Below are 23,023 nucleotides of genomic sequence, written 5' to 3' on the forward strand. Positions count from 1 at the left end.
CCTAGCCTTTCTCATTACTGTTAAACATAGTGGTCATAATTCATAAATCATGAACATTATAATCATCCACCGGTGAACCATCATATACAGTGACTGATAGTGAATATCGTTGTGAAGCATCGAAAGTGATTTTGTGACAATCTCTTAACAAATGACTTTCTCAAGTTTCAATCTTGTGACCTCACTCTTAGAAGGGTCTAGGCGTATGTCTAGCTTGCATAATACTAGACCAATACATTGTTTTGTTTTTTTAGTGTAAGACAGGTGTAATCATTTGAATACATCATGTTTGAGTTAGGAACATTCATATCATTATGAGACTAACTCTTCCAGCGACAGTTTTTTCTACTCACAAGACTCGAACCTGAGAAAGTGCTTAACGAAAATCAAATAATTCCCACCTGAACCTATCAGCCGTTGCTACCTATACATTGTTGGTTAGCATTAAATAATAAATATAATATTCAACAAATAAAATATTTTCTGTGTAAAATAATATTCATTTACTATATTATATTTGACCATGAAACAAAAATGGTCCATCACAATTCACAATGCAAATTGAAGCATCCTCCCAATTTAGGTTGGAGAAAGAGTGAAAGACACAGCAAATTGCGCTTTGTCTGAAGCAAACTCTGTCTAGATCTCTGTCTTGTCCATTCACACCAACAGTACCAGAATCCGAAGCTTCTAGATCAATGGACAGGGACATGATCACAGAGGATCACACTCCTTCACCTACTTCCCCACATTGTCCATCAATCACCGACGCTTTGCTCGTCACCACCATGTGCATGATTGGCCTCCCAGTTGATGTTCATGTCAAGGATGGCTCTGTCTATTCTGGAATCTTCCATACTGCTTCTGCGGACGCTGGTTATGGTGGGTGCAATTCTTAATCTCTTTTTGATTTCTTCGTTTCTGAATCCTGTAAAATGGTTCTGCATGTTGATTTCTGCTGAAGATCATATGGGTTGTGAAAAATTTCAGATTTTGGAGAATTCCCATGTCCCTGTTTGATCAATCATGTGTAATTTTCATCTGGGGTTGCTTTCTTTGGTTTTTTCCATGGTTTTTGGCTTCAATTATTCTGTGTGGTTCTTATTGTATTGGAAAATGTTGTGTATAGCAAAACTGTTGGGTATAACTGTGGTTCTTAATGTTTTTGGCTTTAACTGTTGGGTATAGCAAAACTAGAGATTGATGTTGTGTACACACACATGCAGAGAGAGAGAGAGAGAGGCAGACCTGAACTGTTAACATTTGTAACTTTGTAGTTTTGGCATAAAATCCTCATCAGAATTTTAGTTCATCTAAGTAACTGTTCTGATAAAGTCATCAACTTTCCCTTTTCATGTTCAGGTGTTGTTTTGAAAAAAGCAAGGATGATAAAGAAGGGAAAGTGCAATAGTAATGTGGGAGAGCAAGCCTTGGTAGATACGCTTTTGATTCCGTCCGATGATCTTGTCCAGGTTGTTTCGAAGGTAAGTCATGTTTATCATGCAATGTATCTCTTTGAGTCCAAACTTATCTGGAATCTGGATTGAAGTATAATATGTGCTTAATGTACATGTGGGATGTGTAGGGAATAACACTTCCTTCAAACGGTGTTGGTGGAACATGTGAGATAGAGAATGATGTTGGACCCATGATCGATGCAAAACTGGTGAATCAATCAAGGTACTATCATCTATCAAATTAATTCACGTGCATTGAGACGTGTTAAGGCAAAGTCAAGTTAAGTGTTTAGGCAAAGTCAAGTTAATTTATTATTTTTTATATCGGAACCAGGAATCATAAATCGCATCTAATCGTAAGATTCAAAAGCTTAATGAAAAATAGTTAAGTGTGTCATAAATATTATGAATAGTGTTTGATTTAGTAATTTAAAATTCAGAATTGACAAAACCACTTAACCATAGGCCTTAAATGCAAATTCCAAGTTATATGTCACAAGTCAAAATGAGAATAGGGCAAAAGTAAAGCCAAATAAAGTATGCGTAGAGCGAGCAAGTTATTTTGTAAATGTTCCTTTCCGAGTAAGTGATTGAGTGGTTGTGCGAAGCTCCTATTTTAAAAGAATCAAAACATATCAATGAAATAACTAAACAAGGTATATTTCTTTGACATCATTTAATCTATGCTGCTGACTCCATCTAGTAGGAAAAGATTTCGGTGGTAGTAGTTATTGTTGTTGTCGTTATTTCTGTTACTTTTCAATTGTTTGATGATAATTGGTGAAAGGAAAGCAAATAACTAATCATTGATTCATGTAATTCCTATCAGTGATACAAATCACATTGATTCATGCATGTATGCAGGATTCAAAGTCATTAGTGATTCATTGCACCATACAAATAATTGGCTTCATGACTTGTATTGAACTCTTAAGAATTCAAATCGTGAATCTTATAATTTTAGTAATTATGTTAAGTAAACTTATTGCCAAAATATTTGTCTTTACTGCAAAGTCAGGCCTGAATTGTTAAAACAATTAACTTGTGGAGGTACTTTTCTGCAATTTAACTAACATTAAGAATCAGCGGTTCCAATATTTGCAACCTAAGTTAATAGGTTGAAATGCTCTCACAACTTCAGTTTGCAGATTTCTCAAGGATTTGCTCCCATATTAAGCCATCAAAATTTGTAGAGAAATGTTACCAACACACTCTTCAAACACACACTATGATTGGTCCTCTTCTTTAAAAAATAAGACACTTTTTTAGAAGTGATCAATTTTTGAGGGTAGTGTGTTGATATTTAATGAAATAGATCAATCATAAAGAGTGAGTTCAAAAGAGTATATTGCTAGCGTTTCTCAAATATGTATAATCTTTGTCAAATGCCAATTAGCTATTTGCCCTTTAGCTCTTGTCTGAAGTTATATACCTCATCAAGTAGCCTGTTAACAATCAAGATCTTGAATCCTTTATCCTTTAACAAATTCAGATTATCCTTTTCTTTTTGTTGGAATTTAGGTTAACTCTTTTGCAGTGGACTCCATAACTTGTCTTCCTTTATCTAGTTATGAGCACTTCTAGAATAGAGAAAAATACTGTGGTGTCGTGTCGCGTATAGCTACAAAAGGAATAGGGATTTCAAGAGGCTTGATTTGTGCCCCCCAGGCTAGCATGTGATGATCTTTTTCTTTTTTTGGTTTAGTTCTCCATTCTATATAAAATAAATATTGGCATAAGTAGGCTAACATGTGATTATCTTTTTTTTTTTTGTTTAGTCCTGCATTCTATACAAAGTAAATATTGGCTTAAGTAGCTTGCTGCCAGTACCAGTAGCTGATGACTACTGGCATAAGTAGTATTCAAAAATACAGATTTATGACATTATTATTATTATTTTTTTACCTTGAATTCCTGTCAACTTTATTTTGTATTGACAGCCAAGCTGCGGATGTATTGTCAAAAGGGATAGCTGATGAGTGCAGACAGAAGTCTGAGTTTGCAAATGAAAGAAGTGTATGTTGACATATGCATAGCTTGTAATTCTAAGCATGATAGCCACACATTTTGGTGGTTTGAATGTTCTTTATTCTAATGCTTTGTTGTTTCACAGGATGAAAAGATTCAAAGCTCTAATTCAAGCCATGAAAGTGAGTTAGATTTCTCCAATCTCTACTGCATTTAAAATTATCATTGGTCACTGTAGTGGTATTAATTGTAATGATGGTGGATATTGATTAGTTTTACACTCCAGAAATTTTTGAAACAATGTCAGATTTTGGTTTGTTATCCTGATATCCATATATGTATTTATGTAAGAACTTGCATTCATGGACATCTTTTTCCTCAATCAGTATGCCCTTTTGCAATGCTGTAATTAGAGAAAAAGATAATTTTTTTGTTGTTTTTTCTTTCTTTCAATGTTTTTATATAATGTTATCTCTTTCTATTTGTGCTTAGCCTGCAGCAGTTCCTCCCCAAACTAATTTGAGCCATGGCCTACGATCTATATCACCTTGTATTGCTTGAATATTTTATGTCCTGGCATAAGATGGGGGTATTGCTTTTTTTATAATTCTGTGTCCCTTATTCAATTCTGTTGTACTTACAGTTGATACATGTGTGGGCGAAGTGGAAGCTGTTGAGCGTGGAAGTGCTGATACAACATCCAGCCCTCATGACAATGGTTTGCTCTGCAACAATGTTCCTGCATCTGTTAAAGCCAACAATTCGTGTACAAATTCCACCCTAGGAGTGGATCTCATCTCAGAGTCACATGATTTTCCAGAAAAATCTGTTGAGATATCTAATCCTCTGGGTACAGATTCTATCAAAAATGCTAAGGTAAATAATCTAAATTGACTTCCATCAATAGCTTCTGCCTGCTAGCTAAACAGCACTCGATGAAAAGGAAAAGATGCTGTGGAAGGTTTATTTATCATTGCAAAGCACGTGAGATGCATTTGGGCCTCTTATTGAATGCATTTTTATGCATTTTATTTGTTAGAAATACAGTATAAAAATATTCATCTGCCTTCACCCAACAACTTCAACTTTTGAGATGGTTGGTTCATGACATGGTGTCGGATACTATCTAATCCTTGTTACCCTCACTATCCTCATAAATTTGGGCTATGCTTAGCTCAACCCCATAAGGTAGCTCATAAGGTGAGAATTGTCCAAGCCTTTGTAAGTTCTATTTCCGTCATTCCCCTAGCCGACATGGGATCTCAACACCCCCCCCCCTCTTCATGCCCAAGGTTGAACATCTGGAGCGTGGAAGTTATGGGACTGGTTTTTTTTATTGCACTAGAAATCCACAGGGCCAGGTAGATTGCACTGGGAAAGTAGTGGAGCTGTTACTTTTGCACAGTGATAGGTGACCCAACATCAAATCTAGGATAAGCTGTCATATTATCTCAAATTTGAACTAGACATAACTGAGCCCCAAAATCTAGGATTGTCCAAACTTTTATAATCTCTAATTTGGCCATATCTCTAGTCAATATGGGATCTCAATACTAATTCAAAGTCATTCTGGAGTCATGGATTCTGGAGTCTGGTCTTCACTAACCATATGAATTCATCTCCCAAGTAATCTATTACTGTTCTATTCCTAAATATTTTGAATTAGTGATGCGTTATCTTTTCAATTTTGGCTCCTTAGGCATGCCATCCATCATTTTAAAATCTTTAGACTATTTATTTAAGTTTCCACTGATTTTAGTTTGGCTTTCCTGAGCAGCATAATAGATAGCTAGTGCCAAGTTTGAGGGAATATGATAATCATTTCAATCATTTGTGCTTCTAACTATTTTTCATTGTGATTTCTTTCAGGAATTTAAGCTCAACCCAGGTGCCAAACTTTTCTCTCCATCTGTGGTACATCCTATGATAGTGACTACTGCTCTGCCAACTGCTCCAAACATGGTTTACATACCAAATAGCTCTCTACCTACTACTACTATTCAACCAGAACGTGGATTCACTACTTTTGCTTCTCGACCTTCTGCACCTGTTAAGGTTGCTCAGTATAATAATTTCACAGCGGGAAATGGTGGGAGTGGTTCTCAATTTTCACAACCTGTATGTATTAATAAATTCACTGATATTCTGTCTCATGTGTGTCCTTGTATGAGTATGTGTATTTGATACCAAATTTCAGAAATTAAACCATATTCATCTTGTTATTTTGTCTATTTCTTGGGCAACATATTGTTGGACAGTTGGCACATAGGACGCAACCTCTGCGATATGCTGCACATTATGATCCTATTTTGTCTGAACCTGCTTATTTGCAACCAAACTCTCCTGCTGTAAGTACAAAAAATGATCTATGTGCCTTGTATCTAGTTTTCTTTGTTAAATTTTAATAATTAGTTTAGTAGATAATGTGCTTCGAAATTATAGGGGGTGGGGCCGTGGGGGGTTATTTTACAGTGTTTGGTTATAGGGGAATGGAGTGGAGGTTTTTTTTTTTTTTTTTAAAGTTATCTTGGTTTACATACCACTAGCTGTAGCGGTATGTAAAGAGTTATCTTGGTTTACATACAATACAAGTTACCTAGTATACATAAATCACATCAAATCAGAAACATATCAAATAATATCTTAAGTTCTTAACAATATCAAGTATCAACTAATGCTGAACTCCTATCCATAATTAAATAAGGAAACAATTCATATATGTAAAGAGTATTAAAATAAATCTTAACAGCTAATCTAAGATACTCATTTTATGATGGAATAAGAATGTGAGGAGATAATTTTTATTATGTTCCAACAATCTATATTTATATGCAAAAGAGTCACCCATCCACAAGTTATTATCTTTCTTATGGGTGCAGGTTATGGCTGGACGTTCCACCCAATTAGTCTATCCAACTTCCCAGGTAACATAGCATGCCTTTAACCCTTTTCAGCTAAGGAGTTTCTTCAATTTATCAATTTATCTTAGCGAAAGAAGGTTTACCCAAAGCTGGAAGGAATTAACGACTAGAAGATTTCAGAAACATTAAGGAATTCTGAGTGGATGGTAAAAACGGTGCTGCTTTTCAAGTGTACCATGAATCCTTATGAAGAGGATGTGATTCCTGAAAAATGGATGGACAGTTCTTATTATTTGCTAACTGAATCATGAGATGATTGCTAGTTTGCTACACTTTGCTATATCTTACAAAGTTATGTTTACGTGGTCAGCCAAATCAACTAAAAGCATTTTGTTCCCTCCATAAACGTTTTTTAATATTTGACTAGCTGTAACTTGGTCTTTTTACTTATGAATGAAGGATTGGATTCATGGTGCAATGGCTATGTCACCTGCCTCAGCTCGTCCTCTGTTGAATCATGTACAATATCCGAAGCAGCAAGGTATATTCATGACTTGTTTGAAGGAAAAACAGTATCTTTACTTTTGAGTTAATGCATTATCTTTATTACTATGTCTAATCAACACCCCCAGGCCAAGAGATTAATCTGTATATTATGCTTATGATGATATCGAGTGAAAGACCAAAAAAAATTCTTTATAGCTGCTATCTTTATAAATTCGTTTGACACTACCAATGAATAACAATCACATTTTTTCCATCACTTCATTGATATCCTTATTGTTTCGATGTGCATTTGCTTAAAGAATAAAAAATGAAGTACGACATTGGATAAATTAGGAGTGTAACAAGCTTTACTTGTCATTTATACTTTCCACTTTTTATCCTTAACAAATTTATTTGTTTGTGTTTGGATATCAGTTGAGTGTAACGTAAGCAGACTATCATCTCAATCAATAAGAAGAGTTATGTTCACTTTGTTGTCTTGAAGTGCTGCTAACATCCGTTTGCACAAGCAAAGCCTAAGGGCCTGTTTGTCTACTTTATGTTTGTCATTCTAATGACAAAATGGAAACCCTTGTCTCACATAGGTTTAAGAAAACCTAAGTTTTCTTTGCCTCGGAATGAGAGAACTTCGGTTCTGAGCATTTAACAAAAGGGCTCCAACAATTTAATTTTCTATTTCGAAGCAAATGTTGAAGCTTGTGCTAGAACATACCATAATTTTGGCTTCCAATTGAAAAATACTGATCTGCATTTCTTTTGGACTAATGGCTCTATTTTCCAAATGCAGGTGGAACAGTTGGTCAAGCCATGCCAGCTTGTATGCACCCTCCTGTCCTAACAAGCGGGCAACAACCCTTTCCGCTTCACAGCCACATTCCACATTTGCATCCTGGTTTTCCTTCACCTAGACCTATTTCAGTCCCAGGACCAAATAGTTTCTATGGCACAAAGTTTTCATGAATCTTTTATCCAGATTCTAGTGTTACAATCCTTTCTCTAAGATAAGGCTCATTTTTCTTTTTCCTTTTTCTTAATCATGTGATAATAATGTTGCCTCCCTTCAGTTTCCTCCCTTCCTCCGTGAGAAGTGTACAGTAGCTTTGTGCAGGCTACATTATTAGATATTTTAGGGTATACTTGTTCCAGAGGAAAAGTTTTTGCAAGTCCTCATTTGGAAGTTAAGATGCAATTCGAGTCTTGGAGTTGGGGAAGATTTTTACTTTTCTTGATTTTTGATATTGTTTGTTTGGAAATTGCACTTGAATCCGTTGATTATAAATTTTAGAATACAATGTTAAGCATATTGAGTATAGTTCTCAGAATTGATTATTCATATTTAGTGATCTTCTCCGGCAAACTTATGTAAAAATCTCATACCCCTATCTATGCAACATAGACTGGACCATTCAATGTGTTTATTCTGGACATTTGATAATAAAATTTCCATTCATGATAGGCATGTAAACATACCTATATGTTTCGTATTCAGCTTTTAAGGCATCAGATGTTAAGTATAATTCCGCTATTTAGTCACTGTGCTTTTCTGCCAAAGATCAGGTATAGGTTTAGTTAAAAACAAAATGATCCACCCTTTTCTGTATAATATTAATTTACATCAAAGAATTTCATTTTATGTTTTACTAGATCATAATTTGATAATTAAATGAATACCATTGCTTTTTGTATGAAAAAGAAATGGCGTTGTAGGAATGTGACATAAATAGAACTTAGGTTTCCCTAGTGCATGAAAATGGTTATTGCCCATTGATTTGTGACCCTTTAATCTCCTAGAATTGGAATTTGAGTTTTACCATTTTGATTTTTAATTTGTTAAAATTAGAAATGGTTATCAAGATTAATGCAGCACTAGTAAAATATTGCGATAAGGAATCACAATTTTCAAATTGAGCCAATGGCAGTTGGAAACATCAATGGCAGCCATGATTTTTAGAAGATACAACAATGGCAATAACGGGCTGACGTTTGTGACATGAGTAGCAAAAGTGACCCATTTGGTGAACCATGGTTCATTGGTAAATCACTATTAAAATGGTCTATCAAATAACAACTTCATCTAGAGGTGAATGATTTGTATCATTTGATGGTACAAGCTAGTTTTTAGTTCTCTAGTTTACAATGGAATTTTTTTTTTAATCTCAATCATTTAATTTTATAGTCATAAGAAATTACATTAAGTGCTCGGCCAAACGACACTCAAAGAATAAGAGTAGTCAAACCCTAATGAGAACAATACAACAGGGTTGGGAGGGAGGCATTGTGCTACAGGGTAGTTAGTTAGCATTTGTGACTATCTTGTCCCCTAACCAAGAGCTTATGGCAAACTTTATCGTCAACTTTGTACTTCGCTTCAATATAATTATTTGCTTATAAAAAATACACTTGAACAAGGTTCATTTATCTTTGTACTTAAATTGAAGTTTTTTTGTATTAGATAATGAGATCAACAAATATCAAACTCTAAATCTTTTAAGAGATTAATTTCTATGCACTGACCGTGTAAATAAGTTTTACACAATTATTCAATCACAACCCTCCATTTTGTTAGCTCATAATTAATTTAAATTTAATAATACTTAAAATAGGAAATGGAAGGATGTGATTGAATGACTGTGTAAAACTTTTTACATTGTTAGTGCATAGAAATTTTAATCTCATCTTTTAATCATAAAAGTTCTGATATAATGTAATGAACCAACTTCTCAAAAACTTAAGCTATTAGATAAAAACAGCTATTAGATAAAAACACACGAGTAGTGATAATGAGTTGCACCATAGAGGTTTACAAGTATCCCAGAGTCGTGTGGTATGTAAAGAAAATTAGGCACCAGCCTAAGGCCCCCTAAAAAAATAGCCCCAAATTTTTTTATTATTAGTAACTATTAACAAATTTTAACTGATCAAAGTAAAATAATTTAGAATATCTCTCTTCCCTAAAAATTAGTCAATCAAAATCATTTTTTTTAATGTCATTTAAAGTATTTTATTTAGAGAAAATAGGAGGTGTAAACTAGTTTTACACATGCACCCAATTGATTTCCGTCACATCAGTAATTCATTAATTTACTAATTAAAATTAAAAAGATTTGTAACCACTTAGTCCTATGTGGCATAATGGTATTGGACGTTAGTGTAAAACTTCTTTGCACTGACAGTGCATATTCATTAATCTCTTTTATTTATCACCAAAAAAGTAAATCCCTGTTTTTTAAATAATACTGACAACGGTGTAGAACAACTACCTAGAGATGATACTGACAATGGTGAAAACGTGATAGAACAAATGATTTTTCAGCTAAAAAAACTAGAAGATTAATATAAAAATTTATATTTTATATAATATATTAAGTCTCTTTAAATTATTACAAGAAAAGACCCCTTTCACATTTTTGCCTTAGGCACCGAAAAGTCTGTACACGACCCCTGAAGTATCCACATCTTATGGTAGAAATTCGTATTGCATTATAGATAGCACTTTTGCTACACTGTCATGAACTAATTTTCGCCTAGTTGAGCTATTAAATGAATATGCATAAGTGGGTTTATATTATATTCCTTCCAAAAGTAATAATCAACTACAAGTTGAATAAAAGAAAATATTAATTATATATTTTTTCCTTGATACCTTGAAATCATAAGACAAGAATTGAATTTAATATAAAATTCTCCTCGTCCTCGTCCTCGTCCTCCTCCACTCTTTTTCGCCCCGCCACTATCAAATAACCTTCTCTCCTGTTTTCCGAAATATATGTTACGGGGTGGCCCCTTATCCATCAAAAGATTTGATTTTGGCCGATTTTGTAAAAATTCAAATGAAAATCAATTAGACATGTCTGGTCTGGTTTATGTCATCAAAGCTTATCTATCCCACCTAGACACACAAGACAACTCCTAAGTGGAAGAGAAGCTGTTTTTCTATTTTCTTTAACCATTAACCAAATGGAAATTTACCAAAACCCAATTTTTTCAATTATAGGTAAAGCTAAACTCCTATGAATTGGACCTCAGGGAACAAAATATCAGGAAACAAAATATCACACAATATACAATGTTGTGTTCAAAGCAAAAACTGCAACATTATATATTAGAGTGATATAAAAGATAGTCAATCGCGGATCACGGCCTGTCGCGGACGACCCCAAATATGAAATCCCATAAAAGGAAAGACTACTATTGGCTGCAAATAAAGGGATTTCGCAGCCACAATGGGATTGCGGTAGGGGTCCACTACGCGACACAACAACGCTATAGCGCCGCTATAGTACGCGATGACAGCGATCGATAACTATAGGTATGACAAATATAACAAAGGAACCACAAAGCAGGCTTGATTAAAAGTCTTGAAATTGAAACAACAAAATATGTTTTCTACAACAGTTGCCTTGTGAAAAAAGTAACTAACATCCGACTTCCACAAACCCAACAACGCTTGCAAGTTCAAAATTATTTAAGATCCTTCATGTGAGGAACTCGAAAATCTAAATATTTCACTTTGCCAGGAAATTTAACTATTTTGTGATAGACAAACAGGCTGGCACAGTAGCCACTAATGATAAAGTAATTATAAATTAACCATTCAATGCTCAGAAAGATTTGTTGATGGAACAGTTTCACCACCTCCAATTTCAGTTCCAATTTTACGTACATCATCCAACTTGTTTCCAGATCCTAGCTCTGCTGCTTCTGATGCCTGATTCTCTGCATTGTTCTGCAAAACATTGTCACAATGTAGCACATCAATACATTTATTTCAAAATTTAGTCACTTATCAGACTATTCAAAGGCAACTAAGTGATGGTTTCTTCCCCAGCCCCAGTGGCAATGGGTGGGTCTGGGTAGGGTACTATAGTACCCATCCCCGTACCCGCATTTTAAAAAATTACTCATACCCGCGTGGGTAGCAACTTGAATGCCCGTCCCTGTACCATCTGGGTACATATATGTCTTTACCTGTACCCATTACCCGCAATTTAGTTAACCAAAATATAATTTTCACAATTTTCGCTTTTCAACTTCACAATTTTCATTTTTCAACAGACTATTATAAAATAATATTCAGATCGAAGACTATTATAAAATAATATGCATTAAATAAAAATTCAAAGAGTATCCAAATATTTAACAAGTAAAATCATTCAACTAAATATAAATTTTTTAAAAGGTGTAAGTGAGAAAATTATTACTTTAAACTTATAGCTTAAATTCTTGTAATATACTCCTAAGGTTGTACGTTAATAACTTACTTAATTTCCAAAATAAGTAGAGTAAATTAGCAACAATATATAAAATATATTTTTTGGCAACGGTACTATCTATACTAAGACATCATTTATTCCCTTATTTTTTAAAAAGAGTAAGATAAAAAAAATTATAACTTTAATTAAGTTTATTAAAATACTACCAAGTGTATATATGTATATATATATATATATTAATAATAATAAAGTGAGAGAAGCTCCTGCTTCTCTCTAGAACAAACAACGGCGAATGGTGGCGGAGGCAAGAGGGAAGGAAAGTTGGAGATTTGATCTGAAGGCAAGCACCTCACGGAAGGGAGGAGCCCAACTGAGGACTGAAAGGGAAGTTGGAGAGGTCAATACCTTGTTCGTGGATGGACTGGAAACGACTACCACGCACAATCAGGTGAAGGGGATGTTTGCTAAGATTGGAAGCACTGCTGCTAGTTTTGTCCAAAGGAATGTCAAGCGAAATCGCAGATACAAATTTGGCTTCGTAAGGTACTTGAAGAGAGAAGACGCTCACGCAGCCATCAAAACACTAAATGGAGCAACACCCGATGGGGCTCTAATTAAGGTGACCTTGGGGAAATACCCTTTCGTCCACAAGGGGAATGGAGAACAGAGAGGGGGCACTAAGAGTGTGGCGGGCTAAAGGAGCGAGCTATCAACTGACAAAAGGGATGACAGATTTAGCAACGGTGGAAGAATTCATTCCAGAGGAGGAGGATGTAGTGAGGGTGGGGAGGATGGCGGTGGGGGTTTTAAGGGACTTACAAAGTGTAAGGGATATACGGAGGTAGCTGCAGGAAAATGGATGGAAGAATGTGCTGGCCAAATCATTGGGGGCAAAAGAGATAGCACTGGAGTTCATTGATTAGGAAGCAATGTTTCGATTCACGAGCGATGCAGGAGGGAATTTGAGTGACAAATTGGAATCAATCAGACCAGCCACTCTATTGGATAAACCAACAAGGCACTTTCAATGGGTTCTGATGAAGAATATTCCATTGGGGGCCTGGTCAGTGAAGTTCTTCAGACAGACTGCAGCTCATTTTGGGACCTTTGTGTGCCAAGATGATCAATCAGATGCAAGAGCAAGGTTTGATATGGCTAGGATTTTGATAACAACGCCAATTCCAATGGTGGGGAGCAGGATTATCACAATGAAAATGGGGTGGGGGGGGGGGGGGAAGGAATCTTAAGATAACCATTGAAGGGGAAAGCTCATCAATGATGCCAAACTTTGCTTTGGAGGCTTTGCAGTCGAAGAAAGTGTCGAGTGATTCAAAGGAGGGAGAGGACGAGGCATCGTCGGGGACGTTTGTGGCGGAGACACATGACTCCGGGAGAACTACTGCGCCAGAGGGCAACGAGCAAGATCAGGGCGGGGATGATGGGTCCCATAGCACGGGAAAGGAGGCCGGAGAAATCCCTACGGGGAAGGAGACAAGAACGGCAGAGAGGGCAGAGGGTCAACTTACTTCTTATGGATCCTTTTTCAAAAACACAATGGCAGAGAATAGGGTACAGCTGGTGTGTAGAGGGGGAAGGTTGACCACAATCTGCATTGGAGGGAACTTAAACCTCAAAAATCAAAATGGATGATTTATTCCAAAGGGTTACTCCTATAAAGTGAAAATAATAGGTTTCAGGAATTGGAGGCCTACGCTAGAGAGAGGAATGCAGATGACATGGTATTTGAAGGGGACAGATCCATTCTACGGTGAGATAAGTCAGGGCCACTTATTTGACAAAGGCTCTTTTGGAGTGGGAAAGGGTGACGAGGTCTTGGGCCTTCAACAATTGATATTGGGCCCAAATTTTTGTTTGACTCTGGAGGCTTGTAGTGAAGATCGTCGTTTGGCGTCAGAGGTTTCTTTAGAGGGGGACCCTTATTCGACCCAGCTGAGTACACAGGTGACAGAAGATAACTTAGAAGGGGAGAGAGAATCCAATGCTCTATTAGCAGCACCAAGTTCACCGCTAGCACCGAGGAAGAGGGGCAGACCTCAAAAACTGAGGCCCCCGTTTTGCCCACTGGAAAAGCAAGATCGGGGGATTCAGTATGGACCGAAGAAGAGGGGTCGCAAGCCAAAGGGACTCCCTCCTCACACTGACTCGCCGGCGACAGAGGGGAGCTTGTCAAATCTACAATCAGAGGCAGAGAACTCAGGTCAGCGGGAGGCGCTGGGACGGTACTTCACCAGAGCAACGAAGGTTTGGCTTCTAGGTAAGGTTCTGGGTCTCGAATTTGACGGCACAGATGCACAAGCTGTGGAAGGCCTTGACAGAGAGTTGAAGAGCTTCCTTCCGGGGGAATAAAGTACCAATGGAGAGAAAGTGGCTCACATGAAATGTGCGTGGTGAAGAATCTTCTGAGAAAAGCACAACCGAAGATCTTTCTATTACAAGAAACTAAGCTTGATCAAATTAAAGGAAAAACAAATAGGATTTTGCTGAGTCTCTGCACTCTGCAGTATGAATTGGCCTTTGTACCTGCAACTGGGGCAGCTGGGGGATTGATGGCCCTTTGGAAAGAATCGGTTTTGGCAGCGGAGGAGATAATCAAAGAGGACAGATTCATCTTCATTGTGGGAAAGGTGAGAACTAATGACAGGTTTTGTGGAATCGGTAATGTCTATGGTCCTATCATGGGGGAAGAAAGAGTTAGTTTCTTAGTCTGCTTGGCGAGGTTTTGAGGAATAGAAGAGGGTGCTGTGTGCTAGGAGGGGACTTCAATGCAACTTTATCTTAGGTAATTGTGTTGAAGAAAGGCATATTTTTAGAGAGAGAATGTGGAGGTTGATTTTCTGGCTAACTTAGGTTGCAATAGAGCTGCACCAATTTGGGTTTGTGCCCCGGACTTGACAGATGAAAATGGGTTTTGTGCTGCTGTTTTGAATGTCGAAACTGGGTAAGGACCTGCTGGTATTTCGTGTTAATCAATCCTTGATGGGGTGACGTTCCTGGCTGGCTTCGCTTTGAATGAGGACGTCTTAAATTGGCTTAAGGTTACATATAGGTGTATTGTGTGCTGTATGTCTTTGGTGTTTGGAACAATATTGTACTGTATTTGTGTCAAACCTCACATGGGAGAGGATGTTCCTATGGCTGTTTTATTCAATGGAACTTATCTTGAGCTTTCAAAAAAAAAATGTATATAATAATAAAAATAAGTAATAATGTCTCTGCGGGTTGGGTACCATAGTACCCATACGACCCACTGTTTTTTGCGGGTATTTACTCATACCCATCTAGCGGGTTTTAACCCTACTCATTATGGGTATTTTTTGCGGGTACCCAATGGGTCCGAGACCCATTGTCATCCCTAAACCCCACTTTCCTTTTACATACTAAATAAATATTATCATAAACCAACTACTGCAAAAGCTAAAGTTAGTTGTTGGATGAAGACACGTGAAGAGGTTTTATATTATAATTTTAACATGCTCTCTCATGCAAGTTCGCATTGCCCTTAATCTATTGGGCCGCCCAATTGACTCTTGCGTGGGCACTGCACAGGCTGATCTACCTTTATACTTAATTTCAACTACTTTTCTTAATAGATAATGGAGTAAACAAGAATCAACACTAGACTTCCTAGTCATAGATGCTCTATAATACCATGTCAATGATGTCATGAACCAACTATACCAAAAGCTTAAGCCATTGGTGAAGACAGATGAATGGTTTTATATTATATTTCTAACAAATATTAGTAAGTCAAAGCCTTGCTTTACCTGCAAAAGTTCAGACATTTTGCCAGTTTCAGTACAATCTGAAGGTTTAGGAGCAGAGTTTTCCTGAAGATGAGACTCCACATCTTGCAGAGGCTTATTCAAGACGGGTTGATCCCCGTCATTAACTTTGTCACCTAACTTGCATTTTTCAGCCTCCGTATTCATAGAATCTGAAGGTGTTTCAATCCTTTTAACAACTTCAGTAAACAGTTGCTCAAAAGGCATGTCAGGAATTCTCATGGTTTGGTCAACATCATGATGTGGCACGTTAGATGAAGATTGATGGTGTGGAACATCTCCATGTTGAATGCCACTTGGCAATGTATTCTGGGTTGTTTGAGCTTGAGAGGTGAGTTCTTGATTTCCATCTACCGGAACTTCTATGCTGACAATTGCTCCACCCCTTTGAGAAACTGGGGCCACTTGTGATGTTTGATTAGAAACTTGTAGCCCATTTGAAAAGTTATTAGGTTGGAGCAAAACAGGCACCATGTTCCCTCTGGGCAGTGGATGACTGGTTTGGCCTGTCATAGAAGGCACGCTCTTTCCAGAACAGGGAACCAAATTACTAGAATTAACTGTTGCCCTGGGCCCTGGAGGGACTGTCGGTGAACCATTCATTGGGAGACCTTCAATTCTAAAAGCATGCACAGGCTGTTCATTCTTTTCCTTCGGAAGAGGAGTAGGAACTTGAGTGGTTCTTGAAGGGAAAGGAACCTCATTTCTTTGGACCATTGGAACACCTGGAGCCACATCATTTTCAGGTGAGATAGGAACATAACGTCCAGGCTTGAAGACTACCCCTCTCAACGTAGTATCAGAATCACCGACTCTTACACTGAGCAAATATCCAGCATCAAACACTGCCTCAATTACACCAGAAACTACCTGGCTTACCAAGGCATCTCTTGAATCATTTTCTTGGCCCCTTTGAAGGTGTTGGTTTCCATTAACCCCTACAAATCCAGGAGGTACAGGGGTATGTTCATCACGAACAGGATTCTGCACACTGCTTTGACCAGGTAGGATATGGGGACCCTCCTCCAAATCGGCCCTTGGGTATTTCCTTGGCCGACCACGTTTGCGCTTCAAAGGCACATCTCCAGAACCATCGGGATTGTTGTTATGGTTTTCTTGCTCCATCTTGGTATTTCTGTTACTCCAATTTCTACAATATGGGGAAAAACTGTCTATAAGCTACTATAAAAATAAAAATAAATAAATAACTGTCTATAGCTACTTAGAGTATATTAAAGCTCAGCGTCATAAGATAATTTTCTCAATAAAAAAAATATGAAGTTGTGTAATGATTAACCCATCTCCCCATAATACTTGAGACCATAACACTGTTATGACAGTACTAACTAGCTAAACCACACACCCCTGCTACTCAAAATAATCTGTTGTTTCCAGGCAATATTTTGACATACTAAAATAGCATAGCTACTTGGGATGGGTGTACATCACAATACAAGAAAGACAGTGATATGAATTAGACACAAAAAAAAAACTACCAATTTGAACGTTTTTCTCTAAACCTGGTGCTGCACTGGAAAGAGAATAGTGAAAATTAAGGAGTGTATAAGTTCTATATTTTTCTTCTATAGACTACAATTGCTTGGTACCAAAGCTTGGACGGCAAGCAAAATTTATTTTGGTTTTATCATCTTATTGGCAGGAATGGAAAGAAAAAAAAGGAGCATATTGAATTAAATGCAATTATCACAAACTAAGTAAAAGCTCAAAAGTTACTGTGTAAGAAATTAAAATTAGGGAAAAATGCAAATTAATACCTTAACGTTTAGCTTCCGTGCGAATTAACCCCTCACCTTTTAAAATGTGTATTTATAACCTTAAGTTTTTTGAAGTGTGCAAATCTAACCTTCTGTTAATGTTTTTGTTAAATTTTAATAAAATTTGTCACATGACATCCACACAAATTTTTCTCTTCCAAAATTACCCCTTGTAAAAACTCATTGCATTCTCCCCCACTCCACCTAAAACATAGACCAAGCAAGAATTCAATATAAGACCAATGAATTTGGAATGAAAAGCAAAAAAACACAAAAGACTCATCAAATTTGAGCTACAACCCTAAAACCACAGCTGACCATGAAATGATTACACGAGTTCCTTGGCCCGATACAAATTTTGTATTTGTCAAATGTGGTGAGTATTTCAATTCTATTTTCCTATTTACGTTATTTTTTCATTTAGTTGAAATGCTGAATGATATTGGTGATGGTATTCTTATTTGTAGACCTTAAAATAGTAATGATGAAGTTAAGTATTTGTAGTTTTCCTAAGATGGCTGGAAATGAAAACTGATGTACATAACTTGCTTAATGATAAAAGCTACAGGAAAAAAACTAATAAAGTAGACGAGTTTTTTAATGTACAAAAAACAAACTAAAACAGTAGATGAAAGCTTAAGCTACATGAAAAAAGTAGTACCTAATAAAGTACTAAACTTGGCTATAAGAAAAAATGGTGGAAAAAATTTCTGGAACATCAAGTATTTTATCACACAAATATTCATTTACAAGGGGTAATTTTGGAAAAGAAAAAGTCATGTGCATGTCATGTGAAAAATTTTATTAACATTTAACAGAAATGTTAACAGAAGGCTAGATTTGCACATTTCAAAAAGATTAAGGTTATAAATACACCTTTTAAAAGGTGAGGGGTTAATTCGCACGGAAGCTAAACGTCAAGGTAGTAATTTGCATTTTCCCCTTAAAATTAATATCTCAATAAGGTGTAGGGAAAATAAACAGATATAATCAAATGAGCCCAGCATCTACAGCAGATCTTAATATATGATACCTAGCAAAATGACGAGAAATATCTAAAATAGAAATAAAATATTGAAGAACTATGATTACTTTTTTGGAATACAATTTATCACACTGTTAAGAATGAAAGACTGGTTGGTTATCTTATACGTCGAAAAAATAGATAGAAATAAGGGCTAAGAGTGACAAAAAGAAATAGGCTGAGCATGAAGAGACCAAGTAAAATGGATGTAGAATAATGTTTTCATTTCTTCTAATGCATTTATCCCCCCTGTCATATCATTTCTGGTATAACCACTCACTCATCACATAATTTTCTTCCCTACAAAACTCATATTATGCTCCTATTTACCCTTTATCATTGAAAATCCAATACTACAATACTCCTCATCATGATTATAGCATTAAATTTATTTTTGACTTTGGTTACGTGAAATCAGGTTGACATTTTATTTAGGTTAGCTCATGAAAAGAGCTTGTATTGTATTCCTAGTCTACAATGTATACACCGGAATCAACCTGTAATTGGCAGCAAGCTGCACCTAAATGTCAGAAAATTCACTGCTCAAAATGCTTATGTAAAATGAAAAGGAGACCAGGAAAATGAGAGGCATATGAGAGAATCTTGAAGGTGATTTTCAAATTTAATCTATATCTGGAAGGTATGTTTCAGAAGCACCAAGGAAAACCCATCTTAGAAGCTACAAGAAAATTATGAATTAAGCTATTAATCATTGACAATATCCAGTAGACATACCCACATTCAAATTTCAGACACATCAACAAACACAGACACTAAATTACTTAATAAATCCCAAAATGAAACAAACTTGATAATTTCAACTACTCCAGCCAAAACATCCCTGGTAGAGTGCTCATAGCTTCTATAGCATTACAGCTGGAATTGATTTTTTGAAATGCATAAAAACTGAAAAATTGAAAATCTTGTAAACTAAAACATTATATTTCACCAAAGAAAGAAAAAGCTAAAACATTATATAAAAGATCTTTGGACTTTTGTAAAAAGCACATTATTGCTTAAAATATATGCCATGAAAGTGGGATTTAGTTACACAATCCAAGGAAGTCCAGAAGGATCTAATGTAGAAGTCAAGAAACTACCTATTTTCATAGAGAGAGGAAGTTTAAAAAAAAGTCTTCATGTAATTATATCCGTTTTAGGAAGTCAAGAAATAGTTCTTGAAAATATGAAGTCCAAATTAGATTTTTAATAACAAAACACAATGTAGAATGAAAACACACCTCACGCCTTTAAAAAAGAGTTATATGATGTCATACATATCAATAGAAGTTCTTTCAGATATTTCTTTTTAATCTTATATGCAATATAAGATGTTGTAGATGACAATAAACTTAAGGAGACTTTAACAGGTAATCTATAATTAAAACATATAATTGATTTCATAATAATATAGCAGAAATCTCTAAAGCCTAGAAGTTGAGCCACAAAAAAGGATGGCGATATTCTAGATAATTTTTGTTCCCAGTAATTCAAGTCATTAAAAGAATGTAATACACAAAATGCCATCTAAAACTTTTACACTACCAGCACAGACTATTTATTGAATCAGCTATACGCTGACTAAACCCATGACATCTAGAAATTTTTAGTTTCTTCCGTGTGTGGAGACTATGAACTAAATAGAACAAATCAACAAACTATCACAATAGTTAATAACAGTGGGACCACACCTTTTTTTTTCACTCCACCCACTTTCTCCTCCCATCCAAACAAGGGGGAAATCCCCTTTTCCCCTCATTTTCTCCTACTTCTTTCCTCTCTTTTCCACATAAATAAACAGAAGGGTAAATATCAAATACATATGTGCAGTATATATCTAAGTCAATGTCAATCAGTCCAACAGCAAGGAGCTCAGTTTCCCCTGAACAAGATTATGATTTTGAACCTTGTGAAAGAAAAAAGTACACGAGCGCTAGGAGAAGGAGACCTTTACCCCCCTTAAGGGTGTGTTTGTGAGTTGAGTTTTGAAGGGGAAGGAAATGAAGGAGGAGGCTTATGAGAAGCCCTCCCTTGTTTGGGAATTTGGAACTCCCACCCCACCCCCACCCCCACCCCCACCTCTCCCCTCCCCTAAAAACTCCCAAACAAAGCCTAAGTGACCGCATCTTGCTCAACTAGGACTAATCAAGGACAAAAGAATGTAAGTACAATAATGAGTTAACAAAAGGGAAGGGTGAATTAAGCCACAAGGATTGAATTCATAATGAAGGGCTTGAGTAATTTGAATAAAATCATTAGTTCAGGCGACATTGTCACCGGTGTATCAAAAACAACAACGAAAGCTGAAGCTAGTAATCTACAACTACAAGTACTTACTCAAAGTGAAAATAAAATAAATGTACCAACAATGACACAAATCCACAAAAAAACACAAATGGCGGCTATTCATAACATGATAAATCAAATTATTTAGGAAAATATTTTCTAGCCATTGTTACCTCTTTCAGTGCATTAGCCATGCAGCAATAACAAACACCTGCAACAATTTTAAATAAAAAATCAGCAAGAAAAACTAAATTCCAATAAACATCAATCAATCACATGCCAATTAACAACACTAACACATACCCATCAAAAATAAAATCGAAAAACCTCAACGGCATTGGAGAATTAAATATTCCCAATAGTAATCCATACAAAATCTACGGGTTTAACCTTCAAAAAAATCATCTTTTTACCATTTCAAAAACATTTTCTGGTTTCTGAAACCAATCAAAGCTTCAATTCGGAAAAAAAAAAAAAAAAAAAAACCCTCATATGAATTTGATCGAAACCATAGATTCATATGAGGGGATTATAGAGAGAGAGCTTACAATGTTGAGGACCGTAAAAAAACGAACTTTGCGATGAGATTGGGGATTTCAGACAGTGAGATTGGATTTTGCAGAAGAAGAACGAGGAAGAAGAGGCGAAGTGTGAAATGCGGTGGGATTTATATAGAGTGCACTGCACACTCTCAAACGCTTGCTTATGAAGGTGTAGTGAGGATGTGACAAGTGTTATGAAAAGTAGGTGAGTCCCATTGGGTAGGGTATGTTTGGAAGAATTTATTTTAATTAATTTATCTAATTAAGGACTTGGTCAATGATGCTTGAACATGTACTTGTTTTGAGTAGGGGTGTTCAAAAACTGGATATGGTTAAAACCAAACCATATCCACTTTAAAACCAGTTTTACCATTTGGATTTTTTAACCGATCCAGTTTTGATATCTCAAATCGGTTATAAAACCGGTTTTTAATCTGGATCCGAATTTAACCGGTTTTAACCAGTTTAAAACCGGTTATGTTTAAAACCGGTTTTAAACCAGTTTTAAAATCCGGATTTAGTTCAGAATCAGTTTTTAAAATTGGATTTGATTGAAAAACCGGATTTAAAACCGGATTTTGTTGAAAACCGGATTTTAAAATTGGATTTGGCTCAAACCGGATTTTAAAACTGGATTTTGAAACTATATTTGGTCATTTCATTTGTCTAATATGATATACGGTCAAATTTGTCTAAGATGATTGACTAAAAAACGTGAATATAACTTTTATGAATCTAAAATGGATCTCCTATCATCATCAACAATAGCCATGTTATGATTTCCATTCCATAAGACAGCCATGAAATTGGCTCTGGCTTACAACACTATAAGATATGAAATTCCAAAATAACTTGTTTCATAGCTTAAAACCAAAGCAAGTAGCACTTATATATTGCAAACACTAAGAGTAAAGAAGCTAAAATAGTGGCATAGCAGCTAAAAACAAAGCATTGTCAAGGATCCAACAACATTACAACACCTACATAATTAAGAATGAGCATTTACATTCTAACACCTGAGTTGTAAACAAACACTAAATTAGACTGGTCAAAACTACACTAGGGACAAGCAAACATAATAAACTGAGCAACAATCAAAGAATTCATTCATTCTCTTGAGGATTGTTGATCAATGACTCGTGAACGTGAGAGATGACACCACCAACAATGGTTCCCTTGACCTACATAACAAAATTCAACAGCAAAGCCACAAGGTCCATTAGAGTAGCAAAATCAAGCAACTATCAACAAAACATGAAGAAATTCTAGAAAAGCTTCATGTTCCACTGCTCTAAAAGGAAGCTCCATAGCTACAAACATCTTCACGAGTGCTTCCCGACACTTTTCTTGGTCAAACTTTAGTGTAGAAGGGGAAGAACAAACATTGACCGTTGAGGACGAAGAGTTTGGATTAGACTTGCATTTATTACTATGATTTCTCATGGAGGTTGTTCCATTGTTGCACTTGAGTGAAATGTTACAGTAATTGCATCTTGCCCTGTCGGTTGACACGGGATCTACACTGAAATGGTCCCAAACATAAGACTGGTTAGCCCGCCTTTTCCGTTTTCTAGAAGATCCCACATC

At 36.1% G+C, this 23,023-nt stretch overlaps 2 protein-coding genes across 3 annotated transcripts; one reads left to right on the forward strand and one right to left on the reverse strand.

Moving 5' to 3' along the window:
- Positions 1-538: 538 nt before the first annotated feature.
- Positions 539-8,105, forward strand: LOC130723781 (uncharacterized). Of its 2 annotated transcripts, XM_057574909.1 has the most exons (11): positions 539-882; positions 1,363-1,484; positions 1,586-1,680; positions 3,398-3,473; positions 3,571-3,607; positions 4,069-4,301; positions 5,295-5,543; positions 5,684-5,773; positions 6,305-6,349; positions 6,746-6,827; positions 7,581-8,105. In XM_057574909.1, the coding sequence occupies exons 1-11, from the start codon at positions 699-701 to the stop codon at positions 7,751-7,753; spliced, it is 1,386 nt and encodes a 461-aa protein (XP_057430892.1). In that variant the 5' UTR covers positions 539-698; the 3' UTR covers positions 7,754-8,105. The 2 variants fall into 2 exon arrangements, with proteins under 2 accessions (XP_057430892.1, XP_057430893.1); XM_057574910.1 differs by lacking the exons at positions 6,746-6,827; positions 7,581-8,105 and adding an exon at positions 6,467-6,739.
- A 3,033-nt stretch (positions 8,106-11,138) lies between these two features.
- On the reverse strand, positions 11,139-21,603 carry LOC130723067 (protein METABOLIC NETWORK MODULATOR 1-like). Its single transcript, XM_057573990.1, has 4 exons — positions 21,443-21,603; positions 21,068-21,105; positions 15,792-16,959; positions 11,139-11,519 (listed from the first exon to the last, which is right to left on the reverse strand). Exons 3-4 carry the CDS (start codon positions 16,932-16,934, stop codon positions 11,388-11,390), a joined length of 1,275 nt encoding a protein of 424 aa, XP_057429973.1. The 5' UTR covers positions 16,935-16,959; positions 21,068-21,105; positions 21,443-21,603; the 3' UTR covers positions 11,139-11,387.
- Between the last annotated feature and the right edge of the window lie 1,420 nt (positions 21,604-23,023).

This window comes from Lotus japonicus, chromosome 6, assembly GCF_012489685.1.
Source record: "Lotus japonicus ecotype B-129 chromosome 6, LjGifu_v1.2".
Taxonomy (NCBI): Eukaryota; Viridiplantae; Streptophyta; class Magnoliopsida; order Fabales; family Fabaceae; genus Lotus; species Lotus japonicus.

What these genes read in the sequence shown, in the direction of transcription:
- LOC130723781 (XM_057574909.1), top strand. Translation starts at nt 699, where the DNA reads ATGGACAGGGACATGATCACAGAGGATCACACTCCTTCACCTACTTCC. An exon ending in AGTTTGCAAATGAAAGAAGT is followed by an intron (nt 3,474 to 3,570) that starts GTATGTTGACAT and finishes GTTGTTTCACAG; the next exon opens with GATGAAAAGATTCAAAGCTC. An exon ending in GTTCTCAATTTTCACAACCT is followed by an intron (nt 5,544 to 5,683) that starts GTATGTATTAAT and finishes ATTGTTGGACAG; the next exon opens with TTGGCACATAGGACGCAACC.
- LOC130723067 (XM_057573990.1), bottom strand. Translation starts at nt 16,934, where the DNA reads ATGGAGCAAGAAAACCATAACAACAATCCCGATGGTTCTGGAGATGTG. An exon ending in AAATGTCTGAACTTTTGCAG is followed by an intron (nt 11,520 to 15,791) that starts GTAAAGCAAGGC and finishes AATGTTTTGCAG; the next exon opens with AACAATGCAGAGAATCAGGC.